This window comes from Uloborus diversus, unplaced genomic scaffold (assembly GCF_026930045.1).
Source record: "Uloborus diversus isolate 005 unplaced genomic scaffold, Udiv.v.3.1 scaffold_542, whole genome shotgun sequence".
Classification (NCBI taxonomy): Eukaryota; Metazoa; Arthropoda; class Arachnida; order Araneae; family Uloboridae; genus Uloborus; species Uloborus diversus.
The window spans coordinates 1-24,138 of NW_026558728.1; the positions used below are offsets into that span (position 1 = coordinate 1).

The 24,138-nt window shown below is 31.8% G+C and overlaps 1 protein-coding gene across 1 annotated transcript; it reads right to left on the minus strand.

Annotated features, from left to right (window-relative positions):
• Window positions 1-9,735: 9,735 nt before the first annotated feature.
• On the minus strand, window positions 9,736-23,887 carry LOC129233583 (Golgi resident protein GCP60-like; the record flags this gene model as incomplete). The annotated part of the gene is made up of 4 exons (XM_054867593.1): window positions 23,695-23,887; window positions 17,121-17,262; window positions 11,678-11,818; window positions 9,736-9,870 (listed from the first exon to the last, which is right to left on the minus strand). Coding segments are annotated over exons 1-4 (611 nt in total), but the record flags the coding sequence as incomplete, so codon positions are not given.
• Between the last annotated feature and the right edge of the window lie 251 nt (window positions 23,888-24,138).

Consider the following 24,138-nt stretch of genomic DNA (forward strand, 5'->3'; position numbering starts at 1 on the left):
AGACGGGTAAAAAGCTGGTGAGTTCTCTGTCTCGGCAGAGAGAACTGTTTGTTTACGCTGATCTCTCGCTTTGACTGACTCGCTTTTGATGAAAATTATTAAGCAAAGTACTCTGCGTCATGATTTAAAAGCTTTTTAAAACTTGAACTTCAGTATAGAATTCCAAATAGTCAGTTATTTATAACTGAGTAACTGACCTTTAACCCACAAGAATTTTTTTTAGCTTTATATGACAAATATAAACAAATAGCTAAATAAAATGCTATCAAATTCAAACATTAATGGAAATAAAATTGTGCACCTTTTAAGTACTTTTTCCATCTAAGTAATGTAATTATAAATAGACTGAAAGCCACTGTTGTTCATCTATAAAGTAGTTTAATAAATATATCTTGACTTAAGCTACAAATTTAAAACTGATAACATTATTTGACTCTTAGAAAATGAGTGCATTTAAAAACGGTAGTAATAATAAAAAATAATTTATCTTTTGCAAAAGATTTTACTTTTTTTTAACACCCCCTGCAGCGTTTAGTTTTTCAACTAACCATGTCTAGTCTCTCTGCCGATTTAATGCTTAATATTCTGCAGTTAATTTATTCACATTTAAGTAGTTATTGTTTTCCATTTCTGACTAATAACTTTAAACTGATGTTTCTTGATTCTCATGGCCATAATTAAGAAGCAGGTTTTAGGGTTCAAATCCCCTCAAAAAAAATTTCCAAACAAAGCAAAAATATGGTTTTTATAAAACTGTTTTGCTGAAAACTTCTTTTTATTATTTTATTATTTTTTTTTAAATTTATTATTATTTTTTTAATTCAATTTTAAAAAATAACTATTTTTTAACGAATTTGTACAAACTAAGTGCCTTTTCTGCAGTCTTTATTTTTATTATTATCATTGTGAATATCATTTCTTTTAAAAGATTAGTTTTCTTCAGATTTGAATACCTGATGCTAACAAAAACATCAAAGATTTTTTAATTTACAAGAGCTAAACTCTACAGTTTACACTTTTTAAAGTGTCAAAAAGTATGAATTTAAAAAGTATCAGTTTGAATGCGCATACAGGAGTACACGCATCTGTTTTTTCTCTCTCCCCCCCCCTCCTTTTTTTTGATTTTTTAAATAGACATCGAATATTTAATGGGGGTTGCTACATAATTTTTTTTCCATTTAATTGAAAAGTCCCAGTTTATATTTGCTTATACTTATACCCTTACCCTCATTTAAATAACACATTGTAACAAAAACCAATATAATATGAACAAAATCAAATTTTATAAGTCTCATATAGGTTAAACGAGAAATGTGTTGGCAAAACCCTCCCTGATACAAAAATCTGGTGACGTCCTTGTTGATTCTGACATTTCTTTCTGTCCATTTTTATGATAAAAGTGTCGCTGATTCACTGGTGGGGGGGGGGGATATACAAAAATTTTTTGAAGGGGTCCCCAGAAGTTGAAAAGTGCCCCTTCCCCTTGTCCTTACACTGTTTGACTAACAAGTTTTCATGACTTTACTTTTTAGATGATTTTGAAGATCCGATTAAGACCGATTAATATACTTTTAAGTACATAAATTTTATTATTCACTGGTATAATTTGAATAGGGGTGTAAAATATCTTCAACATTTCAAAAAAATTAAATGCTAAACCCTGTATACTTTCACGAGATGCTATAAAATGAGCTGTTTTAATCAGGAACATTGTTATAATAATTAATCTATACAAAACCCTCATAAGACCAATCATTTTATACGGTAGTGAGACATGGGTAATTAATAAAACAGAGGAAAACAGACTTCTCATTTTTGAAAGAAAGATCCTTTGGTCAATTTTTGGAGCAGCAAAAGAAAATGATGCTTGGAGAAGTTTATGTAACTTTGAAGTATACCATAAATACAGACAACCCAACATCTTAAGAGTAATTAAAGCCAATAGAATCAGATGGCTGGGGCACGTATTTATGCGTGCAGATCTGGACCCGGTTAAAAAGCTTACTTTTTTGAAGATTGAGGGTACAAGGAGAAGGGGAAGACCAGCAACAAGGTGGCTGGATAGTGTTGAGAAGGACCTAGAAATTTTGGGAGTGAACAGGTGGAGAAACCTGGCAACGTGTCGTACCGCCTGGAGGGAGCAGATGGAGAAAGCCTTGGCCTGCACCAGGCTGTTGTGCTGACGAAGAAGTAATAATGATTATAACACAAGGGCATGGTTATTAAATAGGCTTGCCAGACGTCCCGGTTTGACCGGAACGGTTCCGGTTTTCAGACAAAATTCCGCAGTCCCAACCAGTTTACTTCATGTCCTGATAAAAGATAAATTTGTTTATAAATCACCAAAAAGGTTTAAAAATAATTGAGTGTGAAGGATTATTTAGAAAGATTACTCTTCATCATTTGTAACATTGACTTACAAAATTAGAACCGGATTGTGAGGATTTTTACAACAAGATATAAACCAAAAAAGACTTTAAAAAAGTGATAAAATGAAAAGTATATCTAAATAGTGTTCAACTTTTTATTCCTCATTCAAGTTGTTCTTCTAGCTCAAATAAGTTGTAAATATTTAGATCTCGGAAATAAAATGTTCAAAGTTTATCTGCTTATGTCATTTTTTATTGCATCTGTTTTATGTTCATAGTTAGTAGCCGTTTTTTCATAGCATTGAAAATAAACTGCCGTACACTCCAAAAATCAGCCACAGGTGTGTACCCTTTTGAATACTTGACATGGGGGGGGGGGGGAACCATCCATTTCAGTATCCCGGTTGAACATTTCAGAAATCTGGCAAGTCTATTATTAAAGAAACTCATACCTAATTTGAGTTTTTTTTTAATTTATTTATATTTTAACCATGAAATATTATGTAATTGAGAAAATCATAGCTTCATAACATATAAGCTTAATTGAAGAATTCAGAAACTATTTGTTTGCGAATTTCAAAGCAGTTGCTGATTTGTCTTTAAAGTCATGATACAGTTGAGATATTTTGATACTACATACCGTTTGCATTAACAAGAAATTACATTTGATTTTTTTCATTTTGCATTTTTTATAAGCTGAGAAATAAATCTAGCATTTCACAAATAGCTTCGGATCGATATGGCTCTTCTAGGTTCTTATACACATATTTTTAAAAATGTAAATTTTTGATCCCATCAACGAAAAATTACTGGACAAACCGTGATATTACCTTCCCTTGAGTTCGCAACCGTTGAGTTAAGTATGTATTTTGTTACTCCCAATGACTCCAGTATCACTTCTTTAGCAAAGAAAAATGCTTTCATCCGAATATGCTTTGTGTAGTGCGCTCTTTTTAAATAACTAAAAAAAATTCTTCATGTCACAGAGGAGTCAACTGAAAAATAGTAAATGAAAAAATAATTTATCACTGTGTAAGGGGGGATGCCCCCCCCCCCCCCGCCCTCATTTTAAAATGCGCCTTTGTGATTCACCATACAGAGAAATAAAGTTGACTAAGTTAAACTAATACAAAACGTATATCTGTTTGGATAAACACTAGTGAGGTGAGATATGGAGTCATTCAATTGGTTAATCGTTTCCCCGTCTCGAGTTGCAGGGCGAAGGGGAGACAATTCTCACTAGGGTGTTTGAATGTAGCACAAAATGTTGCAACCAACTATTTTCTCAGCGATCCTCCCTTCTCGTGAAGGAGAAATAGACGTCACTGGAAGTTCCGAACGGCTTGAACGTAGGTTGCCGGGCGACCTCTGGGGAGGGGGGGGGGGGCACTAAGTGGCTTTTCAAATCCTGTTTGCGATCCTTACTTTTGGATTTTCAACTCTGCTCCCCATAACCCTTCTTCCCCTAATTTGTTTCTCCACTTGAATCTGTTTTGATATGTTTTTTTCCACTGCAGTTGTTTGGAACTTTTTTAAAACTGAGCCGATTAGTTTAGTACAAAAGTACAAGATAAATGGCATCAAAAAGGGTTGACAGTAGGACTGATTGATGTTCTGAACGATGATGAAAAAGAAAAGCTCGCCCAAAAATGCATTGTCTGCCTAAAATTCTTCAACTTGGAACATTTTCTAAGCTTTTAAAGGACAGATGAAATGAGTTAAACGTGGATCATGGTTTAAGTGTATAAGTTTTGTTTCTAGAAGCACAATTAAGCAATTTGCTCTTATACCTGTGAATTACTCAATACCTGAAAAATGGGAATGATGCTTAAAAAATTAGTAATTTTCTGAAACAAGTGCAGTAAAAGGTCAAGTTTTTTTCTCTTTCTTTTCTTTTCTTTTCTTTTTTTTTTTTTTTTGAAGATAGAGATTCATGTAAAAATTTTAATATTTATAAATTGAAAAATATATTCTCAATGATAAAAAGATGGAAAATCTGTTACATGAATATTTTAGCCATATAAATTTGAGTCTATCGAAAGGGCATTATCTTTTTTTTTATGCAACACGAAATGAGTACATACACTTAGAAAATAAAATACTGTAAATAATACCTAATTATGATATGTCTTTTAGAGCACAATGAAAATAGTACTTGTTTTTATTAATATATACTAGCAGTACCTGCACAGCGATGCCTGTGCTAAAAATTTAATAGAAGTCCTTTGAATGAAAAAAATTTACGCCCCCTTCCCCTCTGATGTGAAATTATCGTTTTTCTTTGTATAAAATGAGTACACACCTTTTCAAAAAAAAAAACTATTTAAGTTTCTTTGGAATTAAACACTTTTCGTCAAATCATTAAATTAGATTTACAGTTGCTTTAAAACTCTATTTAGCGAGTGAAGCGGTTTTTACTGCAATTTAAGATATTTCGCCAAATGAACAAAAAAAAAAAAACATAAAATAATATCGTTCAAATGTAAAAATTGATTATCACCAAACTTGCCCAGCAACCACGCTATCATAATCCATCCATCTAACGAAAAGCAAAAAAACATCCCGTGGAACATTCAAAAATCATCGTCAGAAAAAAGAAGAAAATGTCGTACAATTTCACTCGGATAAAAAAAAATCAAGTTTTCTTTTCTTTCAAAACAAATCGCCAAAACAATGAATTACATTAACAGTTGCCTTAAAACAATAATCCTAGACTGAACTGCTCAGTGTCGCCTAACGTGCCAAGCGACCACTCTACCGAAACCAGCCCTTTTGCGAGTGAAGTGGATGTTTTTTTCTTTGGCAATAATAAATGTTTCGCCAAACAAACGAAAAGGTATAAAATAACATTAACAGTAGCTTTCAAATCTTCATATATTAAGAGCTGCGTTGCCCGGCTCTGCCCGGTTTACCTTGAGAACAAAAATTGTGTCAAGTGACATATATTCAACAATTAATTAAAAGAATAACTTAATAATTTAAAGAATAACTTAACTAAAAGAAACAAAACATGATGCAAAATTACTCTTCCAAACAATGACGACAGATATTAAAATACTTTTAAGAAATTAAAATGCGAAAGATGGATTTTAAAAGCGTAACCATGGAAACATGAAATAAAATAAGTTTTAGGGAATGCAAAATAAGCAAATAAACAATGGATTCCAAAAGCATAACCATGGAAACACAAAAATAAAATAATTGACAACCTGAATCAAAATGACATATTTCGAAATTGATTTAAAAACGCTTGTAACTTTTTTTCCTTTGAAGATTGAAGCTAATTTTTTCGACCATAGGTCGAGAGAAATCTGGAGTAAAAAATCTCGCTTTTTCCAATGCTGTCAAAAAAGAAAACTGTTGGACAATTTTTTCACTTTTTACTGATAGATTTAAAAGAAGAAAGTATTGCCTAAATTTCAGACCTAAAAAAGTTCGAGCTAAAAACGCAAATTACTCTCGCCGTAATTAAGTTAGAGTATTGAAATGAATTGTTTAGAAGGCAGAAAATTCTGCCCTTTTTAACGATATATAATATTAATATGTGCAAGTAATTTTTCACCCCTTTAATAGCCAATAATAGGCAATTCACGTGAAATTTGGGCCTAAATTTGAATAAAAAACGAACTATTAATCGATTTTTTTCTATTATAGCCTATGTTACTCAGTAAGAAAGCACCTTTCATGTAGTGAAAGAATTTTTCAAATAGGTGCAGTGGTTCCGGAGATTACCTCGAACATATAAACACACAAAAATCCGCTCTCTCTTTATATTAGTAAAGATTGCAGTTTTTGTGTTATAAGCTCAAAAAATAAAATCCTTAAATAATTCTTCCTAATAACGAATGCCTCCTAATAACGAACAAAACATCTGGTTCTGGACTATCCACTATTCGGAAGTACTACTACGACTGAAGTAAATTACAATGACCATTTGGAATATAACTCACAATTAAAATTTTAAGGGGAAACAATAAGTTGCAAAAAACAAAGTGTGAGATGTGAACAAAGAAAATTACTATAATGAACACAGGTTTGTTCTCAATTACTGTTCAAATTACTGAAATATAATCTTAAAGTTTTCAAAACAGAAATTTGTTAAGTTTGCAAATAGATATCATTCTCAAATGAATATTAAAAAATTTCAAGCAAATTATTGCCATACACACCTATTTTATTCGCTTGCATATTTGATATGTATTTCATCAAAAAAATTTCCTGTCAGATACCAGTTTCATAACCTCCAACATTGGTGACAAAGTCACCCATAGCACTGACCATACTACAATCGTCATTACATAAACATGACAAACGCATTAAAAAATAAACCTTTTACAAAAGATTTCCAATCATTTTAGTGCTTTATTCAAGCACTTTCAATTCCCTCACACATATGAAACAGTTTTTTATTAACACAAACTTTGATTTCATGTACCCTACAGGTGTTACTCTGGGCTCTGACTTGTAAATGACAAATGGCTAAATTTGTGTCAGTGTGGATTTATTAGGATGGCAAGACGTGCAATTTCACAAAAATAGATAGGTCATCTTCTTCGATCATATAGCAATGTTTAATACTTTGCAGAGATCATAGGTATCAAGGTTTACTGCATCCCCTCCCACCCAACTTCTTCAAGTCAAAAATGAGAAGATTCTTTTATACCCAGAAGAAAGTGGAAGGATTTTTTAAATATACCCAGAGCTGCTAACTGCTACAAAAAAAAATCGTAGTTTCTACGAACTACGATACTACGAGAATGTGTCAAAAACTTACAATGTGCTGGGTTTTTTTTCGTAATCGCAAGAAAAAAACAAATGCATAAAACGTAAGGTCAGTCAGCGAGTGCAGAAGACGCAAGCTATGCGTTTAGCTACGTCTCTTCCCACATTCATTGTGCATGTAACGTGAGAACTTCTTGTTTCATCTCACAGTAACTGTAAAACACATCACTCTACTCAAGTTGTATGGTGTAAAGATGGATCGCAAAACTGATCCTGTCATTGAATCTTCAGCAAAAAAACTGCCAAAAATTCCTTGAAGAATATAAAAGCACTAAGCCATTCCTAGTTTCATCTTCAAAGACTGGTTATGCAAGATGTACTATTCGCAATAGCGACTTTTCAGTTGAATATGGTGGCCGTGATAGTTGCTGCAAGCACATAACTTCAAAAAGACATGCCGACCGGGTGAAAAGTACACATTTTATATCCTGAAATTTGTTAAGTATCATTGTTTTTGTGCTTTAATACTGTTGAAAATTCATCACTATTTAAAATGGTCAATTTTTCATCAAACGTGAAGTTAATTAGATAAAATTTATTTGCTGCTTAATAATAATGCCAATTTTTGGTTAGAAATTAAAATAAATTTATCATAATAACAGATTTTTTTTTTTTAAATAATTTTTCAAAGTAAGCTGTTACTTGTCCTAGTTTATATGAACCTATACATTATTCACACTGTCTTTCGCAGTTGCCCCCCCCCCCCCATTCTGCTTCTACAATGTAGTTTTGTGGATATTAAAATTTAAAAAACAACTAATTGCAAATGAAATGATAACAGAGTTACATACCTACCCATTTCAGAGAAAATTTTTCACTGACCATTTAAAAGGAACAAAGCTGAAGGGAAAAGTGGGGATGGTTGAACCATTCATGATATAATTGCTCCTGGTAAGTATTATAACATTAGCATATTTAATAGTACACCTTAAGTGTCCCTAAGTTAAGTAGCTACAAATGGATGAGCTTTTATTCACATTATATGCATCACAGAAATATACAAAGGTAATTTAAAACAATCAGAGAAACTGTTTTAACCAATATCAAGCTTGGAGTGGTTGAAACAGAGACTGAGGTCATATGAAACATTAGATAAACAGTATGTAACTGAGATTAACAGCTGCGTAAGGTACAAAGGTTCATAAAAACCTGCTAATGGCAAGTGCTATAAAATTTAAGGGGCTGTTCATAAATGATGTCATTTTCTAAATAGATTTTGCCCCTTCCCTTCTTTTTGTCACTGTTCTACCCGTCCTTCCTCCCTTTGTGACATTTTGTGCTGTTTTTCATAAGCATATTGTTATCAATAAAGTGTGGTGTCACACTTGTTACCCCTACTTCACCTTGCCACAAACTGTCGATTTTACCCTATTCCCCTCAAAGAGCAAATGTTTGGCCCTTTCCCTCTCTTTTGTCACTCTGTTCTACCCTACCTTTCTCCCTTTGTCACATATTATGCCATTTTTCAAAGCCATATTGTTATAAAAAAAAGTGTGGTGTCACACTTATTACCTCTACTTCCTTTTGCCATAAACTGTCAATTTCACCCTATTCCCCTCAAAGAGTGACCTCCTTTATGGACACCCTTTAACACAGAAGCAATGACCCTTTTTGTCATCATCTTAGGAACTTTTATGCCCTTTAGGTTCTATGTGTCTAAATTTGGACTAAAAACGTTTCAGTTTTTTGCTTAAATTAAATTTAACTTTTCTTGAATCCCCCCCCCCCCACTTTTTTTGGTCAACTTTCTTCTGTAACACTTTTCTTTTCTTTCTTTTTTTCCCTTGACAGTTTAATTAGTCTAAGCTGCAGGCTTTAACAATTTATGTGAAAAACTTCAGTGATCATGGAGGGAATTGAAATGAGGTTGGTTTGAACATTTAAATTGACATTGGAATTTTTTTTCTGTGCCCGGTACAACTTTTAAGAAACTTATAACATTTGTAATACACAAGTTAGATAAACAAAAACTACACTCAGTTGAACTGCAATAACCATATTTCTTACATCAAAAACAATGGTAATTATAACTAGTATTATTTTGAATTAAAATACAAACAAACATTAACAAAATTACTTACTTCTACAGGGAAAGACCAAACAATTCTTCAGGGACTTGCATGATGGACTTTGAACTATTCCAAACAATAAGCAGTTCACATTCTGACATGAAAGTTGCTTCTGTTATTCTAACACTTTCCCCTCTATTGACGATACTCATCATAATGTTAAGGTTGTTTCAACCGCCCTCTGCTTCAATTAACTTTAGTCTCCAATACTTTAAGCATGTTTTTGTTTTATGTTATTTTTTCAACATTTTGATTGTATGATAAGAAATAACATGTTGAGAGAACAAAACTTACATTTGAAGAAGATAGAATCCCATAATGTCAAAAAAGCCTTTGTAAGTAACTGATAGAATTCCTAATTTATTAGCCTAGTTATGTTTAAAGCAAAACTTTCTCCTTGCATTTATGAAATATATAGGATTCTAATGCAGTTTAAATGGTTCACAATAGTTCACTTTTAGAAGAACATCCTAACCTGAAAATCGTAAAAACAATTCTAAGAAACGAAAACTTACTTTTGATGGCTTTGCTTTTGTCTCTCTTTCTCTAACCTTTGCTTCTCTTCTTCTTCTAACTTCAACTTTTCTTCTTCAAGCAGCATCCTTCTCTCTTCTTCTTCTTCCAGTCTTTTCATTTCTTCCTCTTCTTTTCTATATAGCAGAATTAATTGAGAAAATCAGTACTGCAAAGTAAACCTTCCACAATTCTCACTATTTAGAACTGCAGTAGCAGCAGTTTTCCAATCATTTCTATAATTTTTTCATTGCACAAAATTAATTCTTCTATTCACAATTGAGACAGTGAGAAACAAAGGGATAAAAGTGGACATTTTCAAGTTTTAAGTAAAATGCGTTAAAAGATAAGATGATAGATAGGCTCTCATTGAAAAGTTTTTTTCAATCATGCTGTATATAACACCAGGGCTACTAGCATTATATCTTGCCCCAAAACAGAACAGATGTTCACCTACCATTTGTACTGGTTATCTCCAAATTTTTAATTTTGCACTTGCATCCTTTTGCTTCTCACTGTCTCAATTCAAAACAAAGTTTGAGGGCATAAAATAAAAACTTTAAAGTGGATAATTGGGTTCCCGCGTCTTGAAAACAAAAATAATAAAATAAGAAAAGAGTTTTTAAGGATCTTTTTAAAATAAATTAAGCACCTCAAAAAAGTTAGCTAGCCATGAAATATACATTTACTTGTTATGGATTACACGAACACGCCTTAGGTTTTTTTTTTTTTTTTTTTTCAAAGAAAAATGACTTAAAACCTTCATAATCAGATTGCAAAGCCAGGAAAAAAGAATATATTTAAAAAAATTAGTTCATAAAAAAATTTAAAAAAAAATAGGCAGATTTTTAAACTAAAACTGAGAAAATCGTCATCTAAACTGACAATTAAAAGAATGGAAGCAACTTTAAATTGAACACAAGAAATTTTGATATTAACTTCAAGTGTAAGATGCACCAGAATTCTTGACCTCCTCCTCTCAAAACCACTGCAATAGGTTAAAATTACGTTTGGACAATTTTTTCCTCAAGTAACTGCTGGTGCCCTAGCTTTAATCAAGAAGGCATAGGTTCGCACTTTTAGGAATTCAATGCCCTGCAATAGGCAGCATGCCAGACAATTTGTGGTTCACCAGGATTTCAATAATCTTTGGGTCCTCCTTCCTGGCATGCCGGGGAAAACGAGGATAGAAATATTAAATTAATTCATTCATTAATTTTAAAATTTAATTTAATATAATATCTGTGTAACATAAAAAATGTGAGTTCTATACCTTACCTTACTAATATTAATAAATGATTTAATATTATTAAAATATTAATTAACAATATTACTGTTTTATTCTGATAAAATTAACTAATAGTTAATAATTTTATTTAAAATGTAATTAAAGTGAAGCAAACATTTGTAGTCTTTAAATTATAATATTTCACACTTACATAAAGAATAAATAAACTTCTGTCTGTACTCCCAAGAAAAAAAAATATTTAAAAAAATCACAAATGAATTATAATTGTTTCCGAGTCAATAATTGTATTGGTATATGCTATATAACTAAATCCATAATGAATGACCTACATTAACATTAAACACATACTAATTTTAGCTTTCTTCATGTTTAAGGTTAAATATTTTAAACGCTTAATTGAATAAATAACTTTTTAAGTAGGTTTTTTGTGGCAAAATAAACCCCAAAATATTTATAAAATCTGAATTTTCCAGCATGCTGTTAAACCTCACTCTGTGTGGAATGCCGGCTTAAGTACAGTAATAAGGTATGAATTTTGATATAAAGAGATTTCGTATTTAACTGGTTTTTGCTGAATTAGTAAATACATCAAAAAGATTCTCTATTACTACTATTAATAATGAGACGAAAGTTATTCAGCATTGATTCTGAACTTAAATAAGTAAACTTCATTTTCAAAATGTAAGATAACTTACCTTTTCCGTTCCAATTCTTCTAAGTGACACTTGTGAGCCAACACAAATGGACGGAAGAGTGGGCAAATACTGTTCAATAAATTTATGAAACCTTTTTTGGCATCCTTTTCAGACATATCACCTAATGCTTGCCATGCTTGCCTGAAAATTAGCATAAATCATTTTGCTTTACAATATTGTACAATAAATAAAAAGATAAATTTATGATAAAAAAAGTCAATACATATAAATATTTAAACAAAATGCATCAAAATAAATGATTATCCAAGTGGATAGTAAGTAACAAAATTTTTTTTTTCTTTTTTGGACACCAAAATATTATAAAAAAATATCTTTCCAGTTGAATTTTTACACCCTTAGTCTTATCACTGGTAGGATCTGAGAAAAGGAGTGCTTTACAGAAGTATTTGTGGTACACATTTAATAGTGCTACTCCAAGGCATTTTTAGGAGGGTGCTCACCCTGTCCCATTTAAGTTAACTTTCAATGGATCCTGCCCTTTTATTCCCGACTTTTTATGGGCGCTTTATTAATCTTAATTTTGCTTGATAAAATTAAGAGTTTTTAAAAAGTACGAATATTACAGTAAATGATGTAAAAGTAAATCAACAATGCTTAAACAGAACAAATCAGCTGAAAAAGCAGATATGTGTTTGGGGGTTACAAGAAACCTATTTTTCAATACAAAGAGGGTTTATGGATGTCGGAAAATAGCAACAATGTGAAATGATAAACAGTTTTAAAAGTAAAAACAGAGGGTCAATCAAACAATCAAGGAGAAAGAAACCTATCGAAGAGTCAAAAAGAACTCAAACAATGTTTGAAACTTTTTTTCATAAGAATGCGATAAAGTCAGAATAACTTTATTTGGACAGAAAAGATAAAACAAAAGAACAAAATAGGTGGGAAAAGTAAGGTGTTAAAGTCAAAACAGGAAGGGACAGTATCAATAACCAGGAGTTGATTCAAATGCAGGGCTTCCAACACATTTTAGCCATAGAAAAGGGAAAAAGATCATTTTCAATCAAAAAGGGGACTAAAAAGGACCAGTTAGGATTAAAAAGAGGACCTTGGGAGGACCATTCACAGTTAAACCCAGGGGAAGCACCAAAGGCAAATTATCTGCCTGGTGCTAAATCCGTGAAGGTAACTGAACATTTTATCCATAGAATTACATTATTTACAAATATTTGGGGGGGGGGGGCGGGGGGGGTGACAAGCAAGCATGTAACTAACAATCTTACAGAGTAAGTTTAACTGAAAAATGAATTTTTCTGCTAATTAATTGGTGAAAACTGCCTACTTATAAATAATCAGCTCAGTGACTGATGAATCAGTGCATACCTAGTTAAGACCTTTTAGATAGTTTTTGCAATAAACATCTTAGCACATAGTCATTTACAAAATTTTTCACGTAACCAGTTTAAACAGAATTCATTTTGATATAAGGTACTTCAAGACAAAAAGATATAGTTTAGAGGCCTTGAGTTCCCCCCCCCCCCCACCCTTATTTTTAACATATATTTCCAACCCTAATATGGTAGTTTATATACATATGAGAGTTTATGACCAAACACACCCAACCCAGGAGGTAATGTCTGGCTTTGCTACTGCCTAAGCTCAAAAATATTGAAGATTTGCAAATCATTTATTAGTATGCTTCATATGTATGCATTAAGTTTTCTGCCACCAAGGTATTGTAACTGTCTTCAAGTAAATATAAAAGTTACTAAGAAAGAAAATGTTTTATTGAAGTGGTCACATCCAAAAATATGCAAATGCTGCTCAAATGATAAATACACTGAAGGTAAATTCAAAGCCTGATTAACTGAATAACTTAATGTAATCATTTAATGTGCAAGTTCAGATTCATAGAGCGATATTTTCAAACTGAAAATACTCATTATGAGTATTTTTAATAACAAATAAGGATACAAAGAAACACAAAATAATTTAGTTTTTAGCTTTCAAAATAAAACTAAATAATATAATCTGTGGTAGCACATGTCAAAATAGCTTCCAGTTTCCAAAAATATTAAAATAATTCCAAGATACAAAAGGATTAAAACCAAAACAAGAGTATCAAATTTTTGCGTAGTACGTTCACTATTGGCATGTTTTTCCAAAAATAAATTTATTTATTATGAACAAAAAATTAAACTTAAAAATATGCTATTCTAAGATAGTCTTTGTAAAAATTACATTTGATTGCCCAAAATATTAAAATATCTACAAGATGCAAAGAGATTGAAATCTCAAACACAAGAAGCAATTTTTTGCGAAGTTCGAGCAAGTGCAATGCTGCCATATTCCAAAAATGAGAAAATTTATTGTCTATTAGTAACAGGAAATAAGTTAATCTATGGTGGCGTATGTTGAAATAACTTACGATTGCCAAAAAATATCAAATTATTTAGGAGATGCAAAAAGATTGAAGTCTGAAACACGACAAGTAATTTTCCAAAATCTGAGTAAGTGAAATGTTGCCATGGTTTCAAAAGTAAGAAAGTTTATTATCTATCAAAATTAAGCATAAAATAAGCCAATCAAAGATGCCGAGAGTCAAAATAACTACTGATTGCCCAAAATGTCAAAATATTAACAAGATGCAAAGTGATTGAAATCTCAAACTCAACAAGCAATTTTTGCAAAGAACGAGAAAGTTTGATGTTGCTGTGGTTCCAAAAGTACTTCATTATCTGTAATGTATGTTAAAATAATTTCTGACTGTAAAAAATATCATAATATTAACAAGATGCAAAAAGATAGAACTCGCAAACACAGGAATTTATAATATTTTTTGCACAATGCTGCATATAGAACACAAGTTCAGAAAATAGAAATATTTAAGCACAATTCAATGATTTCGTACCGATTTCAAGCACTAAAAAAACCTTTTAATGCTTGATTTTTTTCAAGCACTTGAAAATTAATTTTTTTTCAAGCGTACGAAGAAGTCATAACTTCTCCCTCAAACCTCTCCATTTGCCAGATTTCTGTGCTCCAACAGTTGAAGGAGGAGTAATGATGTTAATCTGAAGCAAAATAATACGGGAAAGTCAGGTTGAATAGAAACAAAAACAAGGGGACAGGGACGCGTGTTTGGCATAACAAACATCAGCACACACTATCTGTTAGTGTAATGAAAACTTTAAAAATCTGATTTTTAAGTAAAAACAATATAAAAGCGGACTGAACGGAGCAAAGTGTTAAAGAGCGGTCAAAAACAGACTTTGGTAGGAAAAAGCGGACCATTTAGGAGCCCTGAAATGTAAATTGTGTCCGTTTTGAGACCCTTTCACGTAACTCTACATAGCAAAAGCAACCACTCTTCACAAAACTTCATATTTTAAAATTAGACCTTTCACAAAATTTCATTTGTAAAAGTTAGTTCTCTTCTAAGCACAATCAATTTGTCTGAAAGCAAAATATACATATATATATATATATATATATATATAAAAAACTCCTGCTTCCAAGGAATTCTCAGTGAAGTTCTTAGGCCTAAGGGATTTCAGATTAGATTGATGATAGCTAAACATGCTGCACACATCATGACAGGATTTTTTCACAATAAGTGATGGAAAAATGCTCTAAAATTAGTTTTTTTCTCCACTAAAAGAGAAAAGTTCACTTTTTTTTTTTAAACAAAATGCAGACTTAAAATCAAAAACCTGGGTTGACCCAGAAAACTGCAAACTGTTAACGGAAAAAATAATACAGAATGAAGAAAAAATTTTGAAATTCATAACGAAATGAACAAAAGATATTTTAGGGATACAAATAAAGAAAAAACACATAATAAAAATGAATATTAGAGACAAATGAAAAGAAAATGAATGTGGATAATCATGTATTTTTGTATATTTTGTATTGACTTGTATTTATATGCGTTGCCTCATAAAAGAGGAGAAAGTTATGAACTACATCATAAATACCATACAATTTTAAAACAAAACTAGAAAGCCCCTATTACACTTTAAAATAAGAAAAAAAAACCCCAAAAAAATGAAAATTTATAAATAACAAAAAGTGAAAAAAAAAAAGAACAAACTATAAAGATGAGAGCCAAACGGCAAACAATAAGGAATTGTCTTAAGATCGCTAATTAAACTGGAACCATCTGTGTCAAAATTGGTTCTTAATAGGTTTCTAATTTCTCTCATTGGCTGTCCTGCTAATCCATTCAGTATACAAACTGTTTATTGTTTCTCTTATCTATCTGATCTCTTCAGATTCACCATTAAAAATGGACTCAGCACACCTCAAAACGTTCGAATCCGTCAAACTTCGAAAATTTGCACGAATCCAATACTTTCTTCTATATATTAGATATAGAAGAAAGTAAAAAAGAGTTCCTTGCAGCCCTCAATCATGTCTCTGTGACTGTTTGCTGAGCTCAATGTGGTTGATTTTACAGTTAGTTTTTCACACAAAAGTCATTTCTTTGCTCTAACAAGGAAATTACAGTCAATTTGCGACAACTCGAATGTAAAGGGCAAGACAAAAAACTTCTACTTATCGGAAGTTCGTGTTAACACTAGTTTCAATTTTCGATATTTTAAGATTAAAAAACCATCGAATACTTTAATTAATATGTACTTGTATTAATATAACAGACAAAATTACAGAACTTAAAAGTTTTTAAGCACAATATGAACAGTTTAATGAAATATATTGAAAGAAAAAAATCAAAAGCATGGTTTTGATTTCGATTGTCTGATTAAAGTGTTTAAGTGTAAAAGTGTGTTGTTGATTAAAGTGTCTGCTGGAACCACTTGAATAGAGCTGATTCTACTTCAGGAAAGGTGCACATCTTCATTCATTTCAAATTGGGATTCCTGTATTCTACCCCTTTAGAAGTTTCTCATTTTCTTTTAATATCATTGACAGAGTATGCTTACTTAAAAATCTTAGTAGAAATCTAATAGTAAAGAAAACTCTCTCTGTCTCTCTGGAACTAATCAGCAAATGATCGAACTAAAGAACGAAGGGGTTCTTAAGTTAATTCATCTTAAGTTAGTTCAGCCCAATCATGGGACTTGACAGCTTAAACGCAAATTCGTAGTTCAGCAACAAGTGTAAACAGTACAGTAGAACACAAGAAAACAAGCTAACTCATTTCTGTATGTGTAATTCCTTTATTGCACATTGACTCAACAGGTGCTCTTCTTGCTTTAAAGGTCTATTGTGCAGGAATTGCAAGTGAAGGTGAAATAATTATTTTATCATAGTCACTTCTTTCTTTCTTTTTTTTTTTTTTCGTTCTTTCGAAATAAATTTCGAGTTATTGAGAACAATTAGCAAAGAATTAAAGCAAAGTGGTCAGGACTTGATAAAAACTTTGAGTTATAGTAATATTCGAGTTATTGGACTTCAAGTTTTCGCGAAGTGACTGTATTTTAGTGAATGCAATGACAAATAAGCGTTACGCAAGAAATACCTTCTGTCCCTTCCAATCACATCCAAATATCCAAGTGGTGGTGCTTTCTCTTCCACATATTTTCCATGTAGCACTTGTTGGGTAAAGGCAACCAAGGATAATTTGTCTTTGTAGGATATGTGAAAAGCTTTACCTTCCTTCTCTGCAAAAAAATAATAATAATGATGATAATAATAATAATAATAAATAAAACTACTAAGCGGGTAGGTGATTTCACATAACATATAAGCAATAGAGCATTTTAACCCCTTAACAATCGGATCATTTTCAAGAAAACGGTCATAAAAGTGTCTAATTTTTTTTATTTAAGAAAATTGTATAAAAATAAGTGTATGAACAACATGTGCATTCAATTTTTCATTTTCAATATTTTTTTTAGATTGAAATTTAAAAAAAAAATTAAAATTTTATGAAAAGTCAACAAGCAAGCCCAAGCAAGCAGCAAAAATTTAAGAAACCCTTCTTTTAAACATTAAAAAAGAATATTATTAATCTTTTGTGTAATATAAGTAAAGATAAGTAAATTTTTCTTGTGTGGTAAATTTCAAAGGCCAACGTCACAATCTGGTAAATTAGTACCAAAATTCCTTCCTGCATCTCTGCAATTACGTTTAAAATTGACTGCTGCTGCCATCAAGTATACAGAAAAAGAAATAAAATGTATTCCGGGTCTTAGAAATGAATTGATCTTAATCGTTTCGTCACGTTAATATTGTACGCCCCAGGACGGCAATATCCCAGGCACGAGAAATGAAGAACCAAACCCCAGCCCGGCATATTCACGGGAGCGAGAGGGAAGGGGTTAAGAGGCTGACAACAAAATTGCTAGATGTAAAATGGCCATTATTTCAAAGCAACCTGAATTTAAAACAATAGTCTTTTATTACTGCTATATCAGAAAAAAAAAAGGAGAGGGAGAGAGAAAAAAGGGGAAACATTTTTCATACCATGCTAAGTAAAGCTCCAATTTTCTCATATTTCTATGATATGTATGAACTCTTTAAATGTGATACAAAACAAATTTTCATCTTGAACTGTTTTGTAACATACAGTAAACTCCCGATTATCGGCGGTCGGTTTATCCGCGGCTCGGATTATCCGCGGGTCTTTTCACTAATTTTTTTAACGGTCATTAAATGTTTTTTAAACTTATGATTGTGTTTTTGTTCGCTTTTAGCTTTTACATATGTATATTTTTTACATTCAATGATAGTAGATGCAATGTAGCAATGTTTTTAGTAAAAATTCAAATTTATGTGTAAGTGTTATTCATATTTTTTAGCTATTGTATACAGTAGTACCGTATTTTAACTATTATTCGGATTATCCGCGGTTTTCGGTTATCCGCGGCTACCATGCCACCCTATTCCGCGGATAATCGGGAGTTTACTGTATTTACCAACGGCTATTTTTGTTTGAACTTATCTGGATATGTATGAACTTTTGTGCTTGAATAAGGATTAGTTGGGTTAAGAGATTGAGTTTGTAAATAGTGTATCTGTGACAACGATTTATATTAATTGCTCTTTTTCTTCTGAAATAATGACAGTCAGATTCGAGTTTTTTTTTATACATATTTTGTGTTTACTCTTATAACATTCAACATATCAAAATCAGCTCAAATTTTCAGGCAGTTCAGGGTTTGTTGCAATATTTAACAACTCTAGTAATCCTTTAGAAACCTATTAGCAAATCTTGAACAACTTATGAGATTTTTTTAATTCTGCAACGTGAAAACGTATGTATTTGAATTAGCATAAATTATATATAGCACTTGCTGATACACCCTGAACTGAGATGTAACCTTCAGGATATCTAGTACACAATCAGCTTCAAAAGCTATTTGAAACTTACATAAATTGGGTTGTATTCCAAAACAAATATTAGCACGCTTATGAACATATGAGATTTGTATCAGTTAATGATTAACGAAAGAAATTATTTAAAAGAAAATAAATAGAATTGTCAAAAATATTTAGATAATTTATAAATAACCATTGAGTGCAGATCAACTTAGTGTTTACTTTTACTCAAAAAGAAAAGACGTTGCATGAATCCTGACATGGACTTATTTTTGAAAAAAACAACCAATTGTTTAAATCATTAAAAATTTAATCAGAACTACATTGAAAACTGGATTGAACAGTTTTGATACCCCTAACTATTTATACGACACTAGCAGGAGACATGCGACGATGCCTAAGCTAAGAATTTAAAGGAAGTTCGTTGAATAGAATAAAACCAATGCCCCCCCCCTTTGATGTGAAAAGATCATTTTTGTTCAACTAAAATGCATACACCTTTTCAAAAATTCATTAAATGCTCTTTAAAATTTAAAACTATATGCTAAAACACATAAAAAGATAGCCTCCGCCTTTGGCGACCAGTTGGTGCACCTTTCTATGCAAGCAGCCCGAAAGCAGGGGGGGAGGCGGAAGGTGTACTCTCAATGCCCATTTTGTCAGAAAATAACAAAAAAAAACATCAACTTTTATAGCAATGCTAAATTTTTTTCAAAGTCGGGGGGAGGGGGGGGGCACTAATCACCCGTTGAAGTGACTTAAATAGTTGAGGTTCCTTAAATACGGGCCTATCTATCTCTTACTGACAATCTACCTTTTTCGATCTCTATATTTGGGTAGTTCTCATAAGGTGGGAACAAAAACGTTACTTTTGAGTCATTTTTAAAATTTAGGAATTTGAAATTAATTTTGCTTTTATTGCATAGCATGTACACCTAGAACATCATACACAAACATAAAAAGACAGCAGGTATTTATAAAAATTAATAAATAGCAAATTTAACGATCGGGCTGTAGGTAACAGATTTTGGACATACGAGAGGGGACCCAAAAGTAACTGGATTTTTGTTCTAAAATATTTATATATTAGTTTATTCACAAAATTTCTTTTGTCTTCTTTAAAGTGTTAACCCTTAGATGCAATACACTTGTTAATTCCTTTTTTCCACTGTTAAAACCTCCCCTGGAACTCTCTAACTTTGACCATGTCCAGTGCCCTTTGCGAAGTAGTTTTTACAGCCTCTACATCATCAAAACGCTTCATTTTCAGATTTTTTTTCATCTTCGAGAACAGAAAAAGATCACAGGGGGCTAGGTCCTGTTGAATACTGGGGTCGAAGAACGACTGGCCACCGCTGAGAGGCCAATTAGCGGTTAATAGTAAAGGATGTGCGTACGGGAGCGTTATCAATGTGAAGGAACCATCCTTCCAATCGCCCTAGCGAGCTTCAACCTCACTCTTGTTTCTTCTAAATTTTCGTAAATCGTAAAAATGACCGCTCTTGTTGATTTTTTGGCAGATTTTTTCAACGTTTTCAACATTTCGAGACGCTGAAGGGCGGTCAGAGCGAGCTCGATCTTCAACATTCATGCTACCGCATCTTTTAAAGCGCCCAAACCACTTGAAAACTTATGTACAGCTCATAGCATCAGTCTTGAAAGCTTGTTGAAACATTTGGTAAGCTAATCGGTTGCCAACTTTTTCAAGCAGGAGAAGCAAAATTTCAAGTTTAGTTTGTTCTTTTAAATCTGCCATGTAATGAGTTCGCAGGCGGAAAGAAACAGCACCTAAGAAAAACAACCCTACGATCAGACGGTATCAATTAAACTGACGCCACTTGCACAGCTGGTTTGTGAAGGTTTCTACTTGAGCCATCTAGCTGAAGAACTCTACTACATCTAGGATTGGCATTGCACCATCAGTCCGGTTTCTTTTGGGTCCCCCCTCGTACAGTTATCCAGTAGGTACACAGATTTTGGACATCATCATAGTGTAAGTTTCAGTTTTTGAACTTTTTCAATGAAAATTTTATCTATTTTTAAATTCTGCAATGAAAAATAGAGGATTTATGAAGTACATGAATGATCTTATATACTGGTCCTTAAAATAATAAAATTTTGTTATGGTTTCGTAGAATCCGAAAAAAAAAACCATCCTTTTTGCCAGCGCAAGTGATAAAGTCACCAAAACTGACGCTGTTGAGGAAAACCTGAATTCCTCTCTGATAACCCTTTGCTTATGGTACACTGTGAGTTGTCGCCAATCGGTGTTTGCTTGGCGATTTTTGCCGCTTTTGTTTACTATTCGTTACGATCATAAGTTGAGTTTCTACTGTTATTTATGTAATGTTCAAAGCATAATGTATTAATTGTGCAAAATACCAATGGATTAAAGAAATTAACATTATAATCAGCATTTTTTATTAAGGTTAAAGACAGAAGATCATATTATAATATTGAATAAATGGACAGAATTATCGGCGTTTAGATAGTAATGCAATTTGGACATCTCACATATATGTTTAAAAAAAATGATTTTGCTTCACAGATACTGCATAAAAACAAATGAAAACACTTTAAAATGATTAACAATTGATATTGAGGATCGAAAAATACCTTTAAAACATATAAATCATATATTTAGTACTCAAATAATAGCATTGTCTAGATCGTAACTTTTGGACATACATCAAACTTCCAACTTCCTTTTTTTCTAAAACTTTAAACACAATAAAAAAATCTGTCCTTTAATTTTTTAATTTGTAGAAAATATTATCAAAAAAATATTCAGTTTGAGATTCATACCCTTAATTTTTTTTTTTTGAAACGTTTGGAAATAATTAAAAACTCAGTTAACGTTTTGAAAGTCCAAAATTGTGCCTTTTAGCAAAGAAAATATTTTTTTAAGGGTATTTGAAAAGCATTTTTTCCATAATTTATGTCAATTCTTGTCTCCTAAACAGTGTTATTATTTAACTCAAAAATTTTGGAGTCAATTAAAATGAAAGTTATTTCGTGTTAACGCTTCAAAGTTAAGGTCTGTGTTTGCTCCCACCTTTTGAGAACTGCCCTTGTATGATTTAAGCAGATACAATTTCTCAGAATATAACTGTTTCGAATCAAAACAAAAGGTACTTCTCCTTTGTCTAGTTCCCACCAAATTTGCTTGAATTCTGTCCCTGCTTACAGTGACAAAACCAGAAAAAAGTTTTAGGAGGAAACATTGAAAGAACAAAAAACAAAAAAATTTTTTTTCATTTGGATAGCAAAAAGGTCCAAAGGTACCCCGGCCAAAATGTTGAAACTTTTAGGTTTAAAAACCCAATTTTAGCCTTAAAACGCGATTATAGGCCATGTTTATTGACATTAGGGTAAGGGAGGGAGTTCAGAGACTGTTTCTGATCGATTATATTTCTAAACAGATTGAAATCAATCCTTTAACCCCCTGCAGTTTTCGAAATTGAAGTTCTAAAAAATGAAACTTTAGACCAACTTCGAAGATTTAATGGATAGGAGGATCTGGAGCATTTCCCTGGAAAATTGTTCAAAATTATGCTCAAAAAAATTTAAGCAATGTTTTACATTCAGGGACTATTCCACTTAAATGTAAGTGTCATTTAAAAAACTTATTGCTTGTGATATTAAGGAAAAACCACATGGAACACCCTTGCATGAATATTTTATTGAAACTCAAATCTTAAAACCGTAATTGTAAGGCCATATTTTGTAATATTAGGACCAGTGATTTTTCGAAATCCAAAAACGCAATTCTGAGTGATTTTCGATATTGTTGAGTACTTGTGGGCTTTCCCCTAAAACTTACAAATATTTGATGCAAAGGAATGACATCTTTTGTTCTTAACACATACAGAAGTTGGTATTGAGTTGGTATAGGTAAAACCAAAAAATTCTTGAAAAGAATCATTCAATGAGTCCAGATTGATATTTAATTTTGATGCATTTAACTTTGATGAATATATTTTCTATTTATAATCAGCAAATTATTTATTTGCGTTCTTAGTTTGATCAATATAAAAAAACTGATTCAGTTTTAATTGTTTTTTTTTTAATCTAGTGGATAAATAATTATATGTATTATGCATAGCCCTCTGAATGTTCTATTCATTAATATGTTTAAAAAAATCCAGTATAATGCGTTCTTGCATATTATGCACTGATGTTATAACTAACTTGATTTTTCTGTGTGTATTAAGGGGGGGGGGCGTCAGGAAACTTTAGCCCTGGGCACCATCAGCTCTTCGGACGGCCTTGGTTATAGCCGCCCAGCCTTTGTCAGGAGATAGGTTCTGGTGGAAAATATTTCTTAGGGAACAGTGGAGACCGAACATTGAAAAACATTCAATGAAATATTTTTTTTAAATATTGATCTGGAAACATTTCACTAATAAATAGAGATACTTTTACTTACTCAGATTTACAACAGAAAAAGATATTGTTAACATTTGAAACAAAATCCAGGATAATAACGACAATTTATTTTGATTTATCACAATTTTCGCATTTATCAAAGTGAATAAAATGATTCCTCAATACATTGAATGTGGTGTACAAAATTTATTTGACAAGTAAAAAATGACGTGTTAATCGGAGAACATGAATTGGAAGAACATTGAAAAAAAAAAAGAATACACGCTGTAAAGACAAATTATGATGATAGATCACAAAACATTACTATTGGAAGAATTGCACTACAGAAGAAGTATTTATCGCCGACTCATGATATCCACATCATCGGTAAACACGGCACATACCTTTTAAAAAAGTAGTTGCTAATGCAAATAATTCATTAATGTTGAACCCCCATGACACTGAAAACTCATCACCCAGTCCATTACAGGAAATAGAGGAATTTAATGAGTTACAAGTAACTGATTCCGTATCACAAATGTCATTTTTAGAACAGTTTTCTTCGCTGTCAACAACACCGTTCACGGTGGCGGCCATCTTTAGCTATTATTTTATTGCCAACTTAAACAAAGTAATTAAAGCAAAATAAACATTTTTTTTTTTTTGCTTCTGCAATGGAAGGATCTGTGAGTCCTACAGAATTGATGAACAAAATCTTTATTGAAAAAAACTTGTTATAATATAGAAAGAAATACTTATAGTTTATTTTAAAAAGGAAGAAGAATATGATTCGATGCCTCAGTGAGAAAATTAATAATTTGGATTTGGCAGTGATTTGGTTTGAGAAA